The 21,918-nt window shown below is 35.6% G+C and overlaps 7 protein-coding genes across 7 annotated transcripts; 5 read left to right on the top strand and 2 right to left on the bottom strand.

Moving 5' to 3' along the window:
* Positions 1-1,371: 1,371 nt before the first annotated feature.
* Positions 1,372-5,030, bottom strand: PHYBLDRAFT_168165 (hypothetical protein; the record flags this gene model as incomplete). Its single annotated transcript, XM_018435813.1, has 5 exons — positions 1,372-1,623; positions 1,924-2,452; positions 3,167-3,212; positions 3,656-3,737; positions 3,780-5,030. 5 exons carry the CDS (start codon positions 5,028-5,030, stop codon positions 1,372-1,374), a joined length of 2,160 nt encoding a protein of 719 aa, XP_018291771.1.
* A 927-nt stretch (positions 5,031-5,957) lies between these two features.
* PHYBLDRAFT_168164 (hypothetical protein) lies at positions 5,958-6,727 on the top strand (the record flags this gene model as incomplete). The annotated part of the gene is made up of 4 exons (XM_018435812.1): positions 5,958-6,004; positions 6,107-6,210; positions 6,267-6,558; positions 6,637-6,727. 4 exons carry the CDS (start codon positions 5,958-5,960, stop codon positions 6,725-6,727), a joined length of 534 nt encoding a protein of 177 aa, XP_018291770.1.
* An 805-nt stretch (positions 6,728-7,532) lies between these two features.
* Positions 7,533-8,385, top strand: PHYBLDRAFT_64684 (hypothetical protein; the record flags this gene model as incomplete). The annotated part of the gene is made up of 3 exons (XM_018441337.1): positions 7,533-7,738; positions 7,927-8,042; positions 8,216-8,385. The coding sequence occupies 3 exons, from the start codon at positions 7,533-7,535 to the stop codon at positions 8,383-8,385; spliced, it is 492 nt and encodes a 163-aa protein (XP_018291769.1).
* A 1,152-nt stretch (positions 8,386-9,537) lies between these two features.
* Positions 9,538-12,724, bottom strand: PHYBLDRAFT_168162 (hypothetical protein; the record flags this gene model as incomplete). Its single annotated transcript, XM_018435811.1, has 7 exons — positions 9,538-9,962; positions 10,084-10,340; positions 10,465-11,543; positions 11,617-11,839; positions 11,871-11,962; positions 12,115-12,351; positions 12,401-12,724. 7 exons carry the CDS (start codon positions 12,722-12,724, stop codon positions 9,538-9,540), a joined length of 2,637 nt encoding a protein of 878 aa, XP_018291768.1.
* A 933-nt stretch (positions 12,725-13,657) lies between these two features.
* PHYBLDRAFT_186899 (hypothetical protein) lies at positions 13,658-15,148 on the top strand (the record flags this gene model as incomplete). The annotated part of the gene is made up of 6 exons (XM_018439298.1): positions 13,658-13,887; positions 13,977-14,047; positions 14,176-14,387; positions 14,517-14,525; positions 14,597-14,713; positions 14,851-15,148. The coding sequence occupies 6 exons, from the start codon at positions 13,658-13,660 to the stop codon at positions 14,983-14,985; spliced, it is 774 nt and encodes a 257-aa protein (XP_018291767.1). The 3' UTR covers positions 14,986-15,148.
* A 35-nt stretch (positions 15,149-15,183) lies between these two features.
* PHYBLDRAFT_20355 (hypothetical protein) lies at positions 15,184-16,361 on the top strand (the record flags this gene model as incomplete). Its single annotated transcript, XM_018439731.1, has 3 exons — positions 15,184-15,324; positions 15,455-16,118; positions 16,192-16,361. The coding sequence occupies 3 exons, from the start codon at positions 15,184-15,186 to the stop codon at positions 16,359-16,361; spliced, it is 975 nt and encodes a 324-aa protein (XP_018291766.1).
* Positions 16,362-20,410: 4,049 nt separating this feature from the next.
* Positions 20,411-21,437, top strand: PHYBLDRAFT_145196 (hypothetical protein; the record flags this gene model as incomplete). The annotated part of the gene is made up of 3 exons (XM_018431387.1): positions 20,411-20,676; positions 20,761-20,965; positions 21,039-21,437. 3 exons carry the CDS (start codon positions 20,411-20,413, stop codon positions 21,435-21,437), a joined length of 870 nt encoding a protein of 289 aa, XP_018291765.1.
* Between the last annotated feature and the right edge of the window lie 481 nt (positions 21,438-21,918).

Here is a 21,918-nt window from a genome sequence, read left to right as displayed (position 1 = left end):
ACCACAAGAAATACTGTTCTATTGATATTAGTATTGTGCATTTATATAGACATTGTATTTAGCTTGGTGATAATATGATGCTATCATATAATGTCTGTTTCTCTACTATTATCTTCTATGATTTAGCTCTTATGTTTTTAGTGTTATTGACTAGAGTCTTAGTATTTGTCTTAGTATGTTCTTTACATAATTTCCTTGTATAAGGGAAGGTATATCTTTTAGTATCATTACTAGTTGTTAGTAACTCAATGTACGTGTTGTGGTGGTTGAAGTTGAAGAAGTTTTTAAGAGGAAGAATTGAAGATTTGAGATTAGGAACGAAGATTCGTGAGAACTTATGTAGGTTTTGTTTATTGAGAAAGGATTTTGTATCAAAGTTTGACCAGGTTCCTACACTGAACTACTACTGCTATTTATATTATTTTGGATCAGGAAAATTATATGACTAGGGTCAGGTAATCGATCCTATCTGAGCCTTAATCAGAGCAACGTGATCTTGGGATAATTAATGTATGATTAATTATATAAATGTGTGTAGTCCCAATGAAGTATTAACATCGAAAGTAAATGTGTTTATGAGTTATAATTATGCTTATAATAATCCACTGATGTATCCCATATTATGGTGATATCATCATATGAAATATAATCACTATCATGCATGCTAAACCTGTGTGTTAAATAATAAAGTAATCGGTAGACACCTTTGATTAGAATAGCTGAGGCCTTATATTATTTCCTTCAGACTTATTCTCAATTACAGCAGTAGTCAATACTCATTTACAACAGTACGTATTTATTGAGTGTCTGTACTTTTAATTTAAATCTACAATTATATTGGATACAACAGTGTTTATAAGTTATAATTATACTTATAATAATCCACTGATATATCCCATATTATGGTGATATCATCATATGAGATATAATCACTATCATGCATGATAAATCTGTGTGTTAAATAATAAAGTAATTGATAGACACCTTTGACTAGAATAGCTAAGGACTTATATTATTTCCTTCAGACTTATTCTTAATTACAGTAGTAGTCAATACTTATTTACAACAACTCATTTACAACAAGAACGAGAGAGAACTAGACTGGATAGCTCCCAAGTCCTCAATTACTATGAGTTTCCTAGATAAGACTACATGAGACTTACCCCCAGTAGTTAAATTCGATGCAAGCTGTATCTGCTCAGTTATGCCTAGAGTTAGCAGAGTATTTAGAGTGATGACTTCACTATGACCTTTGATGTAAGAGCTTGTATATGCACCATGAGCAGTGAGAGAGTGTTTGCTGCTAAGAAGTCTATATCCAGTCTTATCATATATGTATAGATCTCTGTCAGAATTGTCACCCTCCTCACTCTAGTTGCTCTCAGTGTTCCCAGAAGCAGTCTGTTTGATATCAGATAAGGAAGCACTCTCATCTATAACTGCATCTTTGACAATAACAGTAGCAATGAAATCGGTAAGGTAGGCATCGAGTTTGTCTTCTTCTGTGTTTACTGCTGGTAGAGTAGGAGTGGGAGGAGAGGGTGTCACAACAGATGTATGAGATGTTTGTGCTGGCACAGCAACAGCTGTGATAGATGGTGTAGCAGGCCTGATCCCACCGGCCTAGACTGCCACACAGGATGAGTCACCAGATTTATGTTCAGTTTTCTTACAGTCAGAACAACACTTTGCCCAGGCTGGACGACAAGTGCATGTGCATAGGTAGTGGCGTTTCTTGCAACAGTAGGCACAAATAGGCAAGATATTCTTAGCCCAAAGCTCAATTTCGCCCAAGAGGAAACTAGTGAGCTTAAATATACTAGTCAATGGTACAAGGTTCTCAATGACTGAGATGTCCAGAATAATAATGGCCTCACCTCAAAAGGTCCCAAAGGGTGAGCAGTAGATTTTAAGATGAACTACCTTCCCATGAGACTTCAGAGCCTCAACAAGTGGGTCCTGTAGATTGGTCTCAGGGAAGCAATTAGGGATATTGTACAAATTAATTTTCACAATATTTTTGTTAACAGGAAGACCTGGTGTACCAACAATGCATTTGTTGTTATATAAAAAACCTATGGTGATGACTTGTTCACAAATCTTCACATCAGAGAAGAGTACCTCAGTAAGAAGTTCCTTGCCACTGATGAGGCAAGTTGAGAGTGCCTCCGTAGCACCAAAGATAGAAAAGAAAATTTGCTCAACCAGAGTAGAGTTGGCAGTCTTGCCAAGGTTGAAAATGTCACTGACATGGTAGACACTGCGAGCCCAAGTAGCAACAGCAAGATTTATATTGAAGAGTATTTCACTCCAAGGTGTCAAGAAGATAGTGACAGTCTTATTTTTGGGTTGAGAGGAGATGAATGACCAGTGAATAGATCTAGAGACCATCTGCCAGCTTGTTGATGTGCCACCCAAAGGGGTGGATCCATAATGGGTTACTATAGGAATGCTTTATTTGAGAATTTGTATAAGTGTATTATAAATTATTCAACTAATTTTTTAGTGCAAAAGAGCATTTTGGCTCTTAGCATATTAATTACTATTGTATCCAACATATTGTAGATTAAAATTAAAAGTACAGACACTCGATAAATACACACATAAAGTTACTAATAACTAGTAACAATACTAAAAGATATACCTTATACAAGAAAATTATGTAAAGAACATACTAAGACAAATATTAAGACTCTAGTTGATAGCACTAAAAACATAAGAATTTAATCATAGAAGATAATGGTAGAGAAACAGACCTTACATGATATCATCATATCATCACCAAGTTAAATACAATGTCTATATAAACGCAGAATACATATAGCAATAGAACAGCATCTCCTTTCTGATCCTTTCCCTTCTCCTAATAAAACAAAGTCTCACTATACTCTCGTCTGCACTTGTTTTATTTTCTATCTTATTTTCCCCACATATATAACAATTGCTATAACAAAATATTAATTTTAGTATTATATATAATGAATATATAATGAATTCTCTTTGTAAAAGACTAGTAAAGCTTTAAATATAAAAAATCAAAATGAAAAGGAAGTAGAGACATATATAAAAATCTTTTGAGATTATATGTAGGTTGTCTTTATTAAAGAATAAAAGATATAATATACACATTACAATTGAGTGAAGAACAGACTCTACAATCAAATACTAGTTGTTTTTTACTAATAAACCTGACAAGTTAACAATCTCCAGAACTAATATACACTAGACATATATATATATCACACTCATATAGTGTAAACCAATTATTATATGACAGAGATTTGAATTACAGAGATTTTAATAGTAACAGATCTAAATAATATTATTTTGTTTCTTTAATAAATAACTCTCAAAATATCTACTTTTTCATTATTAAGATACAAACCTACAAATCAATCCCGAATACTCCAAGATAAATTAAAAGTTATCTCATTGCTGAAGATGCACATATTACTATTATTTTTTGACAAAATATTGGAAGAATATATCAATAAATTTATTTCTGTCATTTTAAAACTTAAACATAAAAATGTATGTGAGCTACCAGTGTCAACTATTCCAAATAGTTTGTGATTCTCTATACTTATATACATGATTTGATTAAATAATTCGTCAGCTTAAATCATCTTCTTAATTTTATCAAGTATGTACTTACAGTCAAATAATATGTTTCCGAGTTTGATACCAGTACAATCTTGGAGGCGCTTGAGCCCTTTCTCAGTCTTTTCCCTTGTAGTCTACTGGGTAATCATAAGGGCCAGCTCATTATCATTGCATACATGGCCACGGATGTAATTTTCCCCACAACGTCTGCAAGGGTTACAACTGTCGGAGATAGATACTTTTGGCTTTCGGTTGACCAAGGTGAAACATTCACTCGATTCATGCGTGTGGTTCTTGCCATGGTGCGAGCAGAAGAACGATCTTTCCGGCTTGCTAACACGATGCTGGACACTGTTGTGGTTTACTTTCTTTCGAGAATAGCTCGCCATTTTCTTGTCTGTTCTCTTCTCCATTATATTCTCAGTGTGCACATTTTTATCAGGAATGGGCTGGGTAGCTTCAGCATGCAACCGATTGTCATCTCCAAGGATGCCTCTCCCAATCTGTGTCAGCTGCTCCACAGTCCAATCGCGTTTTAGCTCACCACCAAGGTCTAAGCGGTTTATTATGAATCGTAGTAGTGTTTGTACTTGTACGGTTAGGGAAGTAAGAAAGCGATCAGCGATGTGAGCATCGTCTTTAGCAAGGTCAGCATCGGATACGGCCTGAAGGAACTTCTTTGAGTAATCTTCAATTGATTCGGTGCTTTGCATCTCCATAGTAAACACCTCTTTCACTGATCGCGATATCAATAGCCGCAATTCATGTCTTACTGTAAAGCAGTTCTTGGCCGCCTTCCAATCTACACATTTCTTCAAAACCATTTCTACCCATCTATCATAATCATGAGGCAAGCAGAGCGGGAAGATTGTTCTCCAAACTTGTTCAATGTCTAAAAGATATAGATCTATAGTCTTCTGAAAAGCACAAAGGAAATGATCGACTGACTGAAATACCTCTTCATTTGGGAAGGGTCTAATCATATCGTCTGACAACTGGAACTTAGGAAGATCTCTTATATTAAGAGTCAACCTTTTAGTGTAACTATCCCTCTCTATGACCTTAACAGAGGGAGACAAAATCTCACTGCACTCTTTACTAATTAGGATTGCTTCTTTGGTGCGCTTGATTTTATTGAGTGCTATTTCAGCTGCTTGCTCATCGTTTATGGCGTGAGCAGCACTAAAAGCCTCTAAATTTTGAACCAGTTCCATTTCGAGCATTTCAGTACAAGACAAAACTGTGTCCATCTTCTTAGGAGCCAAGGAACGAGAAACAGAAGCGAAACTAAGACCGCGGGTAGACTCTGCAAGTGGTACATGTTTGTTCAAGTTTGCGAACAAGTCATCATCTGAAATGGGCGACAAGGCATTGTTATTAAGACGACAGGGCGAGATAATGGGATTGAATTCAGTGTTGATGTTCATGATAGTTTACGAAAAAAAATTGTGAGAGGTGGAAGATAAAAAAGTTGTCGTTGAAGAGGAGAGTAAGGAAGGTACGACAAATATTTGCGTAAACTTGTAAATTTGTTTATTTGGAAAATACAGGGTTTCTACTTGAGATTGAGTCGATGTCAGTTTTTTTTTGACAAATCAAAATTACAACTCAGAAAATCTGTTTACCTTTTTTGGACAAAAAAATAATATCCAGACAGTGAAATACAAGTTTTGAGACGAAATCCTTGTTACTGTTCAGATGTCTTGCCTGTAATAATCTAAATATTTCAAGAGCAATGAGCCATTTAAAATACACTGATTTGCAAAGTGCAGCAACAACTATCATCTATATATGTCCAAGATACTTCAGAGACAGCCATGAAATGAAATTACTGCCTTGTAGAAGGTGTTCGTGATAATATTCAAGTGTCTTAATGTAATAAGCAATTCAATACTTAATCACATTACCGCAGTTTCGATTTGACTAAATAAAAAATATGTTTGGCTTATTTAATTCTATCAACTTTTCTTTTCCTTAATGATAAAATACCGCAATCAATTCACGAAAAAAAAGAATCCCAAGTACAACAGTAGATTATATTTTGGTGTTCACCCAAGCCGCCTTATCACTGGACTTAAATTGCACGTTTTAACATGTATGTATTGTGTAAATATTTTTGGCAGAAGGGTCATTTAAAATAAAACCTTTTATGCAGGCATCGACAACAACTCTTCCGCGTCTACTTCAATAGGCACACTCTTTTTTAAAACTTAATACATAAACTTTTTGTCCATTTACATAAAGTATAAATTAGATATAGCTTTTAGATGGAGCAAAAAGAAAAACAACGAGCAGATATGAAAGAAATTGAAAAATTGCCAAAATGAATATACAGAACTCAACGTCTTCATACAATGTCCCTACTACAATCGCTTGTGCAAGTTGTAAAGAGTTGGGCCATGTAAGTGCAAGATCATCTTATTGCCGCAACAAAAAAAAAAGACAACCAAAGGAAGACCAGGTTGTTGCGTTGATTGGACCATTTACCTTTGTTATACGAAAGGTCAAACTGGAAAAAAATGACTGGATCAGAAGGAGGCTTTGATAACAGCATTTATAGACATATCAAGCCAAGTTCGACAGATATTGTCTCGCTCTCAACTGTCTGTAAGCTATTATTTTATAGAAAAAAATTATCAAAAAGCTGTAAGCAAAAAAAGTAGTCTCTCAAAATTTCTGGTACACCACAACTCTTTTAATAATTGGCAAAGAAGCTACAAGTACATGGCCACTACCAGACGACACAGTAGATTCCTGGAAAAGTTCAGTGAACATAATGATATCAAATACGCGGCAGAGTCGGCAAAAAATATATAGCCAGTATTTATTGCCTGCTTGTACCGAAGCTGTTACAGTATATACTAAGCACATTGTCGAATTATTCCAGCAACAGTTAATTTCATTTATACTCCTGAAGTTTTCAAAACTAATCCCTAACGTGCGTAAGATAATGAGGTATTATAGACACAACGAAATCAAACATAAGTATTGTCACTGACTTAAATTCTTTATTACATATTTAGTATAATATAGCCGAGAAGAACATCGTCGGGCAATTTTGCTACCAGAAAGTATGTGGCCTCCCTTACAACTAGGCAAGCCTGAAAACCCTAGTTTCAGATGAATATCAGAGTTATTAATCTCGTTTACGATGACTCATTTCAAGTTAATATTCTAAGACCTGCCACACTGTCAAGTATGTCTTCTTCTATCGGATGATACGTACCAATACTCAGGCATATCGTGTTAGAATATAAGCAAGAATACGGCAAAGAACAAAGATCCCATCAAGAAGCAGTAGGATAAAATGAGGCACCTAAAGTCAACAAAGAAAATCAAAAAACAAAGCTCAAAACATATTTACCAAAGCTGCTTGCTTTAACTGTAGAGCCTTCTAAGTTAAGGTCATTTTCTTATAAGACCTACAGGGTTAAAGGTATTCACAAGAGACTTTTAAAAAGCGCCCACGGCTTTCATTGAAGATCAAGACATGTTTTTTTTTAAGTTTTTTGAATTTTCAAAGTTAAGATTGAAAAAGGTACGGTGTAAGCAGTAATATATACACTCATTCTACTAGTATACACATATACAGCTTTAGTGAGAAACAAACAAGAGGGGTTAAATGAAATACGTAAGCGTTTTCAAGCCTTTTAAGAAATAACGGCTACTATTCAGACGATGTAATATATAAGTCAGTGATAAAACCATTCGATAGTTTGGGCTTTTATTATTACATGGTAAAATATTCACAAGAATTTCTGGTACATGAAGATCTCGAAAGATCTTCTCTAGCATAAATTGGCCCCGGTCGTTCTTCCAACTTTACATAATCATAAAGGGACAGAAATAGAGGATACCGATTGAGAAGATTTACTCGAAAAGAATATAATACAATATATGGCCTGACAAGAAGAGTTAAAAAGGAAGGCATGCTAGGAATACTCAGAAACAAACCGATTCCAAAAACCTTTTCACTGCAAAAGTATATAGATTACCTTGACTATGTTAAATCACATTTGCAACCGTACTTTGAATTTTACAAAAGTGACACTGCAAAGAAAAGCTTCCATTTGTATCAAAGTCGTCAGAGAGAGCAGAACAAAATGAGTAATATTCTGATTTACTGTGGAAGAAAGTACAATATTTAAAAAAAAGAAAACATACAAGAAATAACAGAAAAGCAAGAAAGGCTAGAAAACCGAGACAAAACAAGAAAGAAAAGAAGTTAATACAAAGAATAAAGAAATGTAATATACTCTATACTTCATCCTTATCACAAATGCCTAAAACTCATATAGATACATCTATATTTCATAAGTGAAGACCCTTGGATTCGAAATACACCAAAAGCAAGATTTCTATAATTGTTTTTGGGAATGGGATGCATGGGGATGCATGGGATGAAAAGGAAATACTCGGTGAACTTAAAATTCCACCAAGTAGTGTTGACAGAAACTTTGCTCAGAATGCTTAAAATAAGAGAAAAAGAAGGTGGACTGTTGGTTCTCTACGTTGACGAATTCAAGACATCAAAAGTAAAAGTTGAACACATTTGGTTGTGTAGAACCAGACTGCTAATATTTCGGAATATGCCTACCATTATTGTCAATAGGAGGATTTGACTTTTGTGTTTACGGACTGATTAGTGTCGTAGCTTGCCAAAGCTGTGTGATGATATGGAGCCATAATCCAAACGCTGCAAAAAACATTAAAGTCGTTTCTGCTAGCTTGCTCTGCGGCGGTGATCCCCCAATTCCTTTCTGTCATCCTCGACAAAATTGAGTCGCTGTCGCATACACAGTTTTTTTCGCTCCTCCCAAGGGATCCAGATATTTACAAGTAAAATCTAAGTATTGCTTTTACTTAATTCAAAGACCTAATATCAATGTTTGGATATCATTTTCTTTTTATCCAACCCCCCCTCTCAATCCCAAGTAGAAACACTGTACGTTGATATCTTAATGTATATTTGTCACATATCCGTCCAATAAGCAATTAACGTCGTCGATTGACTTCATACCCAACTTTACGTAGTAGAAGAAACACAAAATTTCGATTTGGTTTTTAGGTGTATGTTATGAGGAAACTTTAAGATCAAAATGAACTATTTAGATCAATATTGGAGGAGTTATTATCAAACAACGTTTACACGGTGGATATTAATATAGCCAACCAAGTTAATTAACTATGTAAAGAGAATATGCTCGACTAATTTGGGTTTATAGCCAATTTTTAATATTTAATTTGCCTATTTGGACCAAATTTGTATTACTTCGATTATTTTATTTCTATGTCTACCTTGAAGGCCTATAATCAATCGTTTATGAGGAATATTGTTGCTGGATGCTATAGATTATAGTTTAATTATATAAATTCTTACAAGCTAGTGAATTAACGTAGTGTATATTTTGTGTATTGTCGATCGATAGCTCTATGATGAAAAGAAGAGAAATTTTGTATAAAAATACAAATTCCCATTTTTACATTTACCTTGGAAACACAACCATCTCAAACAGGATATTGTATATCATTAACGTACATATATATATATATATAGTCAATTACAGAAAAGTGCTTTTATATTAAGTTTAAACATTTCATTTGTACTTACGTGATTTCCTTTATTATAGCTGTTATCATAGACCGTTAAGATCCAAATATAGATTGCTAACACTACGAGAAAGAGGGCAATTTTTGGTAATCCAGGCATTTTTAAGACGCACAGTTAAAATGAAATATCTTGTTTCATTAGAAAATGCTTTTTTTTACATAGGATTAACGAAAACATATATAAACACTTGGTGATATCACTTGTGGTATAGATTGAAGCCACAGGTTTCTATTCAGTTTTTTTTTAAAAAGAAATGATAATATTAATTAATAAATTAAAAATTCAGAAGCATTGATACTATACAATGATATTTACCTCCAGAGCTACAATGTAGCTGCAAAATCGTCTCTTCGTGTACAGAAGTCAGATGTTATTTTTGTATAATGTTCAGCAGTTATTTGGCTGACGTTGTAAAAAGGAGGTGGCGCGGCACCAAATATAACTGAGCTTAGGCCTACCAGCGCAATGGCGAGAGCTGAAAGTCCATCTCTCGGCTTACTTGCACATCGATTGTTGACAGTTATGCACCGAGGATTGATACAAAGGAAGGTTCCTTTGTTGACTTTGTAACTTCTTTTCTTTTTGCCAGGAATCCTCGGATTGGTTAAAGGCGAAAAGCAGAATATACACGTTCGGGAGGTCTTGCACTCATTTGTGATGCAGACATTAACTGCTTCCCCATGTATATTCTGCTTCCACTTACCACCATACTTTCCAAAGCCTTTGACTCGAGAACCGGCACCGGTCCCTCAATCACCAATGAAGAATATCAAGGGCTTTTTTGAAGACGACTTATCTGTTGAGCCCCCAAAAAAAATGCGTGTTAATAAAAATCGAATACAATACTAATATTGGTAACAAATTATTACTCTCTGAATGCTTCAATTCCAATCTCTCTCGCCGACAGAGGAGATGCCGATAACGATACTGTTGGATTTCTACATGTCTTTTTTTGTTGATGATTTTTGGAGAATTGTAGAAATCCCGCAGGCTTTGTCGTTGATCGTATTTAGCACGAAATTTTCCGATGGCCATGTCATTAGAAGCAACAGGGGCCGACTCCAATTCTCTCATCGAATCTTCTATTAACTGGACCTTTTCCCCTTCATCCGTATACTTCTTTCGTCTTTCTAAATATTTTCGTTGCCGAAAATACCCACAGTCAACATCAACAGCACTAGCCTTCGTATTCGTAACTGATGGCAAATGTAGGAATGATTCTTCTTCTTTAGATAGATTCAAGCCGATACTTGTCTTCATTTGAGTCCTTGCTTAACGCGGTGTAATAGTTGAAAAGCTTTAGGTGAAATCTCATTCTTTGTAACGACATCGGTATTGATGTTGGCATATTCACCAGGCCATTGTCAGTACCCGCATAGTTAAAGTCACCAGGATTCACAACAGTTCGGTCCTCCACCTTGGTCACACCTTTACCACATTTCTCAATTTGACCTCTGCTATCTTGAGGGACATCTTTAACATTATAGAGCTTTGATTTGAAACGAATTTTCATCTGTCGGAAATATAGCTGTTGTCTTTTTTCGGCGAGTTCGTTTCTGATCTTGTTAACCGTCAAATAAGATTTATATCTCGATTCTTTATATTTTTCAATCGTCCGGTATAACTGATCCTTGTCATCTGTTGTCCCCCAATTTGATTTACATTCCTTGATTTTCCTTTGGAAGTTACTGTCTTTCAGAAGATCTAGCTCTATTTTACAGACAGATTCAAGTGCCTTGACTTCTGTTAAGCTTTGAAGCTCAGAAAAAAGAACATCCTTTGTTTTTTGTCCTTCTTGTATAACGTTTGGGTTTCTTAAGATCCGTGCTTCATATGACTGATCTGTCTCCTCTGTTACGCTCCCGTGGGTTTTTATTCTCGATCCCAATAATCGTACTGTCTTCATTCCTGGCAGACATGTTATCCGATGTGCAAAAGATAGACCATACGATTCACATGCTTTCTGAATCTCTCCAATATCAAATACTGCGTTAAATATGGCATCTTTGTTTTGGCGCACTTTTTCTTGAGACCCTATCAGCTCATCCCTATTATACCCATAGAGTATCATTCTACTATACCCTTTCTTTTCTTGCTGGTTGGTATGTAATGATGGTTCTTCCGACTTTTCTTGATCGATATTCTGGGTCAATAGCTGATATAATGCAACTGAATCCAGGTGTAGTGCACTTGATGACGAGAATGATCTTGAAGGACATAATGCGCGAGTAAACTTTGTATAAAGTGCATATTTAAGAACGTCGTTTGCAAAGATACAGAAATACATCTGATACGCAATTACATGATATTGCTTTTTCGGAGGCAAGAACTTCATCAACGTATTGCAGATCAACAATCATACTGACTGCTCGGTGGTGGTGGCCTCAGGAGTGATGTTTGACATCTTCTAAATATACAGGCGTATCATTGCTGAAGACCAAGTGTTTGATTATGGACTTGGGTTGATTCAACCTCCTTTCCGGAACATCATCATCCAAAGTCCCCTCCTCTTCCAGAAAATCTTGCTGTTCTTCCACGATGTTCAAATCCTGAACAACGAGCCTGTGTTCCACAGAAGCTTCCTTTCTATCATTCAGCATTTGGCGTAGAGCATCTTCAGAGCATCTTCAGCAGTCCACTTTATCTCCACTTTTACATTAAATTTAAAGATTTAGCTAAAGTTTGTCCTCCCAGCAGTTCGATTAAATTCACTTTAAATATAAAAGACAGTCCCTTTTCTTTATCTTCCTATTAAATTTAATAGGAAGATAAAATTAATTGATGAAAACGCTCTCAAAATTTATTTAAAGAAAAAGATAAATCGAACTGCTGGGAAAATTGACCTTTTCTTTAGCTAAAGTAGTGGTGTTTAACTTTAGATAAATTAAAAGTTCTCTCACTGCTGAAGATGCTCTAACCATCGTATCTTGTAATCTAATACACACGAATGTCTTTACAATAGGAGAGAGATCCGATCTGAAGAGGCTGTTCATCTGGACCGTGCACGTTCTCATTTCTTCATACGGCTGTTTATTTGTTGGAGTGGCAGAAGAGTATCCTTTAGCTGTGTCTTTTACGACCGAACCTACGGCAGCCTCAGCTATCTTGTTGGTTTTGAGATACGAACTTCTTCCATTCTTCAACATTTCTTAGCCCAGGGCGGTGCTCCATATGTGAGCGCATTACTTTTCTGTCACACTTGGCAAGTTGTGCTGCGTTCGTTATTATTGCTGCCAGTAGAGTTTTTACATTTAGGAGCTTGTTTTTCAGTTCTTTTGTTTTATCTTGAGTTTTAGTTTGCTTGACAAGTTCTTCTACGCGGTCTCTCATCGAATTAAAGAAGCATTCCTCCAAGTCTTTCACCGGCCCTTCTACACGATTTCTTTTGTTGACACTTTCTTCTGAAAAGCTTTCGGATAAGGTTCGTTTGGTATTATTTTGTAGACAGGATGGTGGCAAGGTGTTCACTCCTTGGTAAAAAGTTCCTTGCGGCGTTTTTTTCCGACGCATTCGATTATTCTTTCTCAAACTTGCGAATATGACGTTTGTTTGTACTATACATTTCAATTATTATATATTTATTCACAATGTGGATTCGTTCTATATTTATACAGCTAATCTTACCAGCTCAGTGAATATGCGGCTTTCCAAAATACTTTAGGGTAAAAAAAAGAAAACAAAGAAAACAAAGAGGTAAACACCCAAGAGGTAGTGCTCACGGGGTTGATGTAATCAAAAGTTGCGATCAATTGATAAATTGTTCGCCAAGCTGAATATTGGATGAATATTGGGTGAATATGAGCCCCAGTATAAATGACATTCGGCTTATTGAAGAAGTTGTTTAATAAAGGAGTACGTGTAATAAAGGTGTCGAGTTGTGATAGTTTCAAGTTAAAAAAAGAGTAAAAAAAAAGGGCAAAGTAAGGGTAAAAAAAGGGCAAAAAAAAGATCAGTTTGTAAACGACTCTGATTGGCTATAATTGTTCCATTGCCACTAGAATTGAGAAAAAGAGCATTTTTATAGAAAAAATGTGCCATAGAATGGGATATCTAGAATAACTCGCAAAATAGGGTTTCACGTAATGACAGGGAAGGCTTTATAAGCACAATCTTATCTAATATGTACTTGAACTAGTTTTGAACTTTTTTTAAAGAAAGGTGTGGTCAGTCATAAATTAGTCTGATTGGCCAAGTTCAAGATGAGCTCGTTTTGCCCTTTTTTTGAAACTTTTTTTTCGAATTTTTAGTCTGTCCACACCGAGTTTGTGCTGGACCTGCCGAATTCTTTCAGGTTCAGGAAAGTGTGGCTGGCTGTATTTTATAGTATATAAATTCATCGGAAAGACAGCCCAGCGGAGTATGTTGGTACTGTTCAAGGCCAACAAAAAAAAGATCTTTATAATTTTACATTATATTATTGATTTATAAACCATTGATTAATTGATGAGTTCGGACGAAGATGATTACATGTCTACCAAATTTTTGGAGGCAGACGCAACCAACCAGCAACTCACTTACAGCGAGAAAAGACGAAAGCATTTGCATAATCAACAGATAAAATCCTACATTAAGCCACGAGCTCAACTGGAACAAGAAGCTCGCGAGGAAGGGTTAAAGAAAGCCATGGATTCAGAGAATAAAGGCATGAAGTTAATGATGAAGATGGGATTCAAGTATGTTTACATTATAGGAATGTCATAAATGTAATTGTATGACAGTTGTTAATTTTTGCACTACATCAACCTTATTGCTTATGATGAAGAACTGGAATGACACTTGGAAAGAGTTCAACAGCTGGAATCCATGAACCTATCAGTGTAGAAGTAAAGAAAGGCAAGTCCTACAAAGAGAAAGAGGGATCTAAATAAAACCCTCTTAATTTCAATTCAGCGCCTTTCAAATATTCATAATAAATGGTTAAGCACAACAAAAATATCATCTCACCACTTTGATGGTTTTAGGCAGACAAGGTCTTGGGATGGAATCAAGTGTTAAGCGTGCAAGAGATGAGCAAGAGGCCCAAGAGGTCAAAGAGGCTCAAGAGGCATCTAAAAGAGTAGCATTGGATCCAATGGCATATAGAGAGGCAATGGCCGAGCGAGCAAAGGAAGGAAAATTGACACGTCGGATCGGGGCTTGTGCAAGTCTGTGTAAAAAGTTAGATGAGGAAACAGTTAAGTTTTACTTGATTAGCTTTCTGTAGCCGTGGGAAGTGTCAATGATTCTTATGAGCTCACATGCATATGTACGATTTACAATATGCCTGATACGAATGAATCCTGATTTTTGTGTATACATCCAGGGTGTAGAGGTAACGTTTAGAAGCAGTAAAGATATAATGGTAGTGCAATAAAGGTAGAATGTAACACCATATATATCCAGTCAAATATTCTATGGACACTGGTTCCAAAGCCTGTTACAGAAGGGGAGGACAAGAGTGAAGAAACTTACGAGGATTTCTACCCAGCTGAAGCTCTAAAAGCGTTGAAAGAATTATCCGTACGTCTTCTTATTTGCTAAAAGAAAAAAACAAGGGGTGGGCGCGGGCCACTCCAACTCTCTCCTCATACTAGACATTATTTTTTATTGACTAACATTCTCACACGCATACACACTTGTATAATTTTGGTATTTAGTCAACTGATAAACTCGATCGTATTATCGCATATTTGCGCGATAAGTATGTGTATTGCTTCTGGTGCGGTGCTCGTTACGACAGCCCTGAAGACCTAAAAGAGAATTGCCCAGGAGAACAAGAAGACGACCATTAAGGTTCTCTTTTAGAATGAGTACAATTTCTTTTAAGTACAAGCTTTTAGTATTGTAATGAAAAGGAATCAATTGACTTCAAACCTTGACAAGTTACGCAAAGTTGACTGTGTTTGTCGGTCCTTAATAATCTTCATGTTAAATAAACCTGCTTCATCCCAACTCATGCTCCTTCATCTCTTGTTTTCTAAATCGCACAGATGTCTACCGAGTCTACTCTTCCTACATATGATGAACTCCCAGTTGATCCCAATGCCCCTCCTCATACTGCTTGGGGACTTTGGGGAGAGGATGATAACCTCGGTACCCTGAACTTATTGACCCCTGACAAGGTTGTCAAGGTAAAGACACATCATTATAATTCTGCTTTAAAGTAAAGCTATATATGGGTATAACTATCAGACAAGCTTTGTTTGAATCATTTAATCAATCCACATATTTAATCTCAGTTTAATTAACTCTACTGTGTAGGCTACTTCCTTAGTTAGTCGCGGTGATGTATTTGCTCTTAACTGGAAACTCGAGAATCCTAACATGGGCATGCTTAACCGTGATGCATGCACCCACATAATCAAGCCTATACACGGTGATATGGTTTTTGATGATGTCTATGATGGCTTCAACACTCAAGCCTCATCTCAATGGGATGGTCTTCGTCACTTCTGTCTGTCAACCTCTGGTCAATTCTATAACAACACCAGTGCTGAAGAAATCAAGGATCCTAAGAATGGTAAAATTGGTGTCCATCACATGGCTCGCCGCGGTATTGTTGGTCGGGCTGTACTGTTAGACTTTGCTCGTTGGGCCGAAGTTAATGTCCCTGATTACGATGCATTCACGCGTTATGAAATTACTGTGGAAGAGCTTGACGCTGTTGCTGCACACCAAGGTGTCACGTTTGAAGAAGGTGATATTTTACTGCTGCGTACTGGATGGACCGCTCGCTATGAAGTGAAGAAAGCCGAAGACACCCTACCTGTTCTGAATGCCGCTTTAGGTGAATTGCCTGACAGTGCTGGTCTCAAATTTAGTGAGGATACCTTTAGATGGGTGTGGAACCATCATTTTGCAGCAATTGCCTCGGACAACATTGGTGTTGAGGCTTTACCCTTCATTAACCCTTATGCTGGAACATGTCGTACGTATAATAAAGTAGATGTGGTGATGCTAGTTAATATGGATTACTTATTATGTGAATACACTTGAAGATTCCATGTTTCTGTCCGGTTGGGGTATGCCTCTGGGTGAAATGTTCTTCCTTGAGGCTCTTGCCGAAGATTGTGCCAAAGACGGTGTATACCAGTTCTTCTTCTCCAGCGCACCACTCAACAAATTTGGTGGCGTAGCTTCTCCTCCTAATGCCCTTGTTATCAAATAGATGATATAATTTAGATGTAAATAACTGTCTCTCTCCTATAATATTTATGTTATCGAAATAAACTTGCAAAAAGTTGTGTTTGGGTATGTTCCCCGTTCAAATCGAAGTTCTTTGGGAAACGGACATATTTACTTGTACGAGGGGAAAAGCGACGCACAGACCGAGCTTCTGAGTGTATATGGAAGCATCTGTCTGACAAACAAAATCAAATGTCCATATATCGCGTCTGTCATACAAACCTGTAATTTACATAAATTGGGTACTCCACACAATTTACTCTGTGATAGTTTCAAGACTAAGATGACAAATTAGGCATATTATCAACTGCTTTCCCAGATCTTTTTTTTTGGTTAAACACTATTTTCCCTTTTTATATATATGTTTCAACTCTCCTTTTCCTTATTTTTTGCTCTTATTGCAGCTCAAAATTAAATACGTCTTCTCAGTATAATAATAAAAAGAAAACTATGTTGATATGTAAATAAAATCCTAATTACCAGAGCAAAAATACTTGAATATTATTAAAGCTCAAGGGCATGAAGCGGGGAAAGTAGGCTAAAATACACACCAAGGCACGATTTTTTTCTATGGTGTTAGTATTCAAGGCCAATATTTTGAAAAGTTCAAGCAAGCTCCCAATCAGCGCCTGTAATATAGCTTTTAAGCATTAAATATAATCTGCCGTGAACTTTTGTGATATTACATCCAATAACTATTTTTTATTCTTATTCTTACAAATCATTCTAGATGTGTCAATCCAAACTTTTTGGAAAACATAGATTCGTTTTACTTTGCTCTTTTTTGTGGAATCAAGATTTTCCTCATGTCTTAATACCATAACGCATTATTCACCAATTGCGACATGATGGCACGATCCCGGAGAGGCTCACTTGTGCTCATCAAGCTGAAAGTATCGTGAGTTCAAGAGAAGCTATTTTGGAAGGAACAGAGGCGTGTGAGACTAAGAGTGCCAATTGGGATAGGCGAAAAAGTGCCAGTATGACACTACTGAGAAGAAGAGGATAATATTTCTAGTCTGATTATGTCCATATACCCTAAGGTACCATTTGGCAAATCATTAAATTATTTGAACAATTTAATAAGTATTATTACTATTCTTATTTGCAGTGTATAGGGAAGGGACGGAGTTTTTTTTTGCATTAATTGCAAAAAGAAATGATAGGCTAAAAGTGGGATTTTGAAAGTTTTCTATACTAAAGTCGCCTTTTTTTGTCGTTCCATATGGTTTATGAAGTTAGAAAGCCCAAAAGGAGAAATAGGCAACAATTTTAAGCAATAAAAGTTTGTAAGATTTCTACTGGTAAAAATGTAAGCAAGTTAGGTACGTAACTTCCTCAGATTTTCCTTCATAGTACTCGTAGTAGAAAATCTAAACCAGTGATCTCTGAATAGTGAACGCCTGTATAGACTTAGAATTTAAGTATACGACCGGTGCTTTTTACCAGAGTGCAAATAGCTATCCAGGAACAGTTTATATTTACTACGAGGTAGACTGATTGTGTCCATTGAGACAATTTAATAAGTAATACCATACTATTATAAGAAAGAAAAGACTGTTTGTCCAAGTTTATTTAAATGTTTTATTCTTATAAAGATTTGATACTAAAACATAAATGAAAATGATCCATGCAAAAATTGAAAACCTTGGTTCAAATAAAATAGCAATAATTACACTTGTACTGTTAGTTTCTTTCTTATTAATTTCATACACTATATACTCATATTCTAACATTTATGATAATACGTCTTTTTAAAGTTTCTTATGTACTTTTTATACTGTTATCAGTTTAAGCATTCCCTACCCATTTGTCTAAATTTATGAAAGTCTATCAAATTTCTATAACGGTCTTGATAAATAAAAGTTCTCGTGTAAATTTAATCGCTATATAGTGTGCCATTTGATCCCTAACTTTACCTACTACTCTACTATTTATCTCAATTGGACACATAATTAATATTATACATAGTATACGCATAATAATATGTGTATGATGATGACAAGAATGTTTCTAATATCATTGAATCATTTAAAATCTCTGATGTCTTTGAAGTCTCTAAATTTCGTTAAGTTTCCAAGGGTTTCAAAACTGCTAAATTCTTTGAATTATCTGATGTTTTTGATACAGTCAAAGCTTTATTTAATAGAAAAATAAATTTTTCATTGATTTTTTTTAAGTTTAAATAGCAATTTAATTTTCAATGATTATTATACATTTTTCTTAGTTGATGTGATTAAAGAAACAAAGTGGAAAAATAAGAAAATCGTTAAATTTCTATGTTGTTAAGACAATTTCATTAGATTCTTCTCAAATGAAGAAAAAAATTAGTCAGTGAACTACTGTATTCATGCCTTTTAAAAAGTCATCAAGTAATCTCTTAAATACCGAGCCATTTTAAAGAAGGTTTTTGCCACTTTACTTGTCAACACTGAATGAATTCTTTGTATAATATCTGAATTTACTCTCTATTATCTATAAGAAATCCCGCCGCAAGGCAGGATCCCCAAAATGCCTCGTATTAAATAAAATTAAATTACATAAAATTTACAAATACACATGATCATTATTCAAAAAGCAATTACTCTATGCATAATGTAGCTAGCAGCTGTAAATTTTGTAGGAGCAAAGGTTGAGATGTTTATTTTAAAAAATATATAAAAAAAATAGATTGCTATTAATCTGTGGGACCTCCATGGGCATCAATCACAGCTTGGCATCTTCTCTGCATGCTCTCAACCAAGCGTCCCGCAGACTCCCTATCCAATGTGGCCCATTCTTCTTGTAGAGCCACCTCCAAATCGTTCAAAGAGTTGATGGAGACTCTTCTCTTGTCAATCCGCCTTTCAAGAGTACTCCATATATTCTCGATGGGATTTAAATCTGGGCTTTGGGCAGGCCAGAAGTCAAACCCACCAATCTGGTGGGTTCTCTTCCACCATTGAGCATATGCCCCTGTGTGGCAACTTGCTCCATCCTCCTGAAGGATGAAAGATCTTCTTTGGCTTTTGGTAATGGCTGTGAATCAAGGATGAAAGGCTTGTGCCAGGATATCAATGTATTTATCCTGGTTCACTGTTTCATTCTTGATTACCTTTAATGTCTTCGCCAGCGTACTATGTGTATTACGTTAAAACGCTAGGGTTGGTTTAATGGACAAATGTATATATTTTTGCTATTAATATGGTAATGATGTAACAATAAAAGTACCAATTGGGTATTCATCTGATCAAACCTTATAATTAAACTGAACCAAAGACATATAATAAACCGAGTTGGTTTAATTCGCGGAGAGGTGATAAAGTAATACAAAAAGTAAAAGATACCAAGTTCAACTTCTAAAAGGACAAGAGCTGTTCTTGTGAACAGCTTTATGAATGCTTTCAATCCATAATTATTTTTCTCTTACAGATTCTCTTTATTTTCTTACTAAGATATAATAAAAAATGAGCCACTGATGCTTGAGTCTATAGGAACCAATAGTTCTAAAAATACAGAACCCTAGGAACCTCTTCATGATGAGATTTGTATTCATTTATATGTTTTCTACTTTTCCAGAACTAATGAGACGGTATATTAGTATTAAAGTATTTATTACTAAAATGACATACAAAGAAGTCTTTAAATTATCTTATACTAATAGTCAGTATACCTCCAGTTATCTTAGAAGCCGAATTTGGTGTCTTTTACTTTTTGTATTACTTTATCACCTCTCCGCGAATTGAATCAACTCGATTTATTATATGTCTTTGGTTCAGTTTAATTATAAGGTTTGATCGGATGAATACCCAATTGGTACTTTTATTGTTACATCATTACCATATTAATAGCAAAAATATATACATTTGTCCATTAAACCAACCCTAGCGTTTTCACGTAATACACAGAGTACGCTGGCGAAGACCTTTACTGTAACTATGTCAACAATATCAGAAAGTTATTCTGATACTTGCATCGGTATGAAAAAAGGTTCAGCTAATATAGACTAGAAATATTAATATGGTTACCGAATAGATTTTTCACCTCCCTCGAATGGCAACGATCAAGACGATCAAAAGGAGAATATTGAAAACTACTAGCATCTTCTCACTACAACGTTACCTTCCCAGCCAGGTTATGATGTATTTAGCAAGGAAATATTACGTGCGGATGGAATCAGGGATATTGTCATCAAATCCCTCGTTAGAAACGGCATATTGGGCGATGCCTACACTCTGGGACCAACTGAACCGAGAGATGGCCGACGCCTCGATATGCTTTACCTGCCTCTTGATAAATTTAAAGAGAGCCTCGCTCCAGTAATTGTAGAGGTCCAAAAAAAATCGACAATGATTTTATTGGTCGAGTGATCCGCTACTCTTTGAATGTATTCGATGCCACAGGTTCATACCCCATCTCGTTGTCATATCCAACGCGGGTTTCTCCAGCAAGCGATATCGCAATACGACATTCAACAAAGAGGAAAATGAGCCTTTCTACACCCACCCTTGCCAATCATGGGCAAAGAGTACCAAATTTTATACCCCGGAGTCTATTGCCATTCACATGGACAAAGAACCTTTAGATAAAATGATTGCTCTGTGCCATGTTTTTTATGCAGGAAAAGAATATTATGCTTCTCAAAAAGTATAATGATACTTCCATACAAGCTATTTACAAGGTTGCCCTTGACATTTGCTCCATTGACACAGACAAAATAGCAAAACTGTTCGCAGATACACAGTCATTTTGCGATACCGTTGAATGTCAATTTCAAAAGATTTTGAATGAAAACGATAGCAAACGACAATTAAAATATGCCAAAGATGTTGCACATTTTGTACGCCAATTCGAACGTAAATGCCTACCATCAACGGATGAATGTGCAGTCACCCCTATTGAAAGTATCTGCGAACAACAAGAAAGTGAAGACTTAATTTTTGTTAAGGAGAAGAGAAGAATCAATGCTGGACGCTTCAACTGGAACAATTGCTACAGCGAGGACATGACTGAAGGTCTTTTCCAACGATATAGTAGCCATACAACGCTACGAAAAGCATTTGAAAGAGAAACTCTATAATTCCCCATTTGACCAAGCTAATTTTTTTTTTCTAACTAACGATTATGGTAATCAAACCTGTCTTCTTTTTTGATGTCTTATATGAGCTTACATTATGTTTAAATATTTGGAGGACTTGGGTATTTTTTCGAAATTTTTATCGTGAGCTTGTCAAAAGACAACAAGGACTTGGTCTTAATAAATTTCATTTTCAGATCAAATCATTTTTATTTATGTCTAAAAATGAAAATGACTTTGTTCAAAATAAAATTGACTTGGTCCGATTTCTTTTTGAAAACGTCCGAAAACCAAGTAAAAACACTTGGTGTGGACAGACTAAAAGTTCAAAAAAGTTCAAAAAAGGGGACAAAATTAATTAAAACTCTCGCCCAATGATATGACTTAAATTTTTGCTCTTTTTTTTGCCCCTTTTTTTGAACTTTTAATCTGTCCACACCAAGTGTTTAAATATTTGGGGTTTCAAGATCCGTTTAACATCTTA

This window comes from Phycomyces blakesleeanus (genome assembly GCF_001638985.1).
Source record: "Phycomyces blakesleeanus NRRL 1555(-) unplaced genomic scaffold PHYBLscaffold_10, whole genome shotgun sequence".
Classification (NCBI taxonomy): domain Eukaryota; kingdom Fungi; phylum Mucoromycota; class Mucoromycetes; order Mucorales; family Phycomycetaceae; genus Phycomyces; species Phycomyces blakesleeanus.
This window is presented reverse-complemented; position numbering and strand designations above follow the sequence as displayed.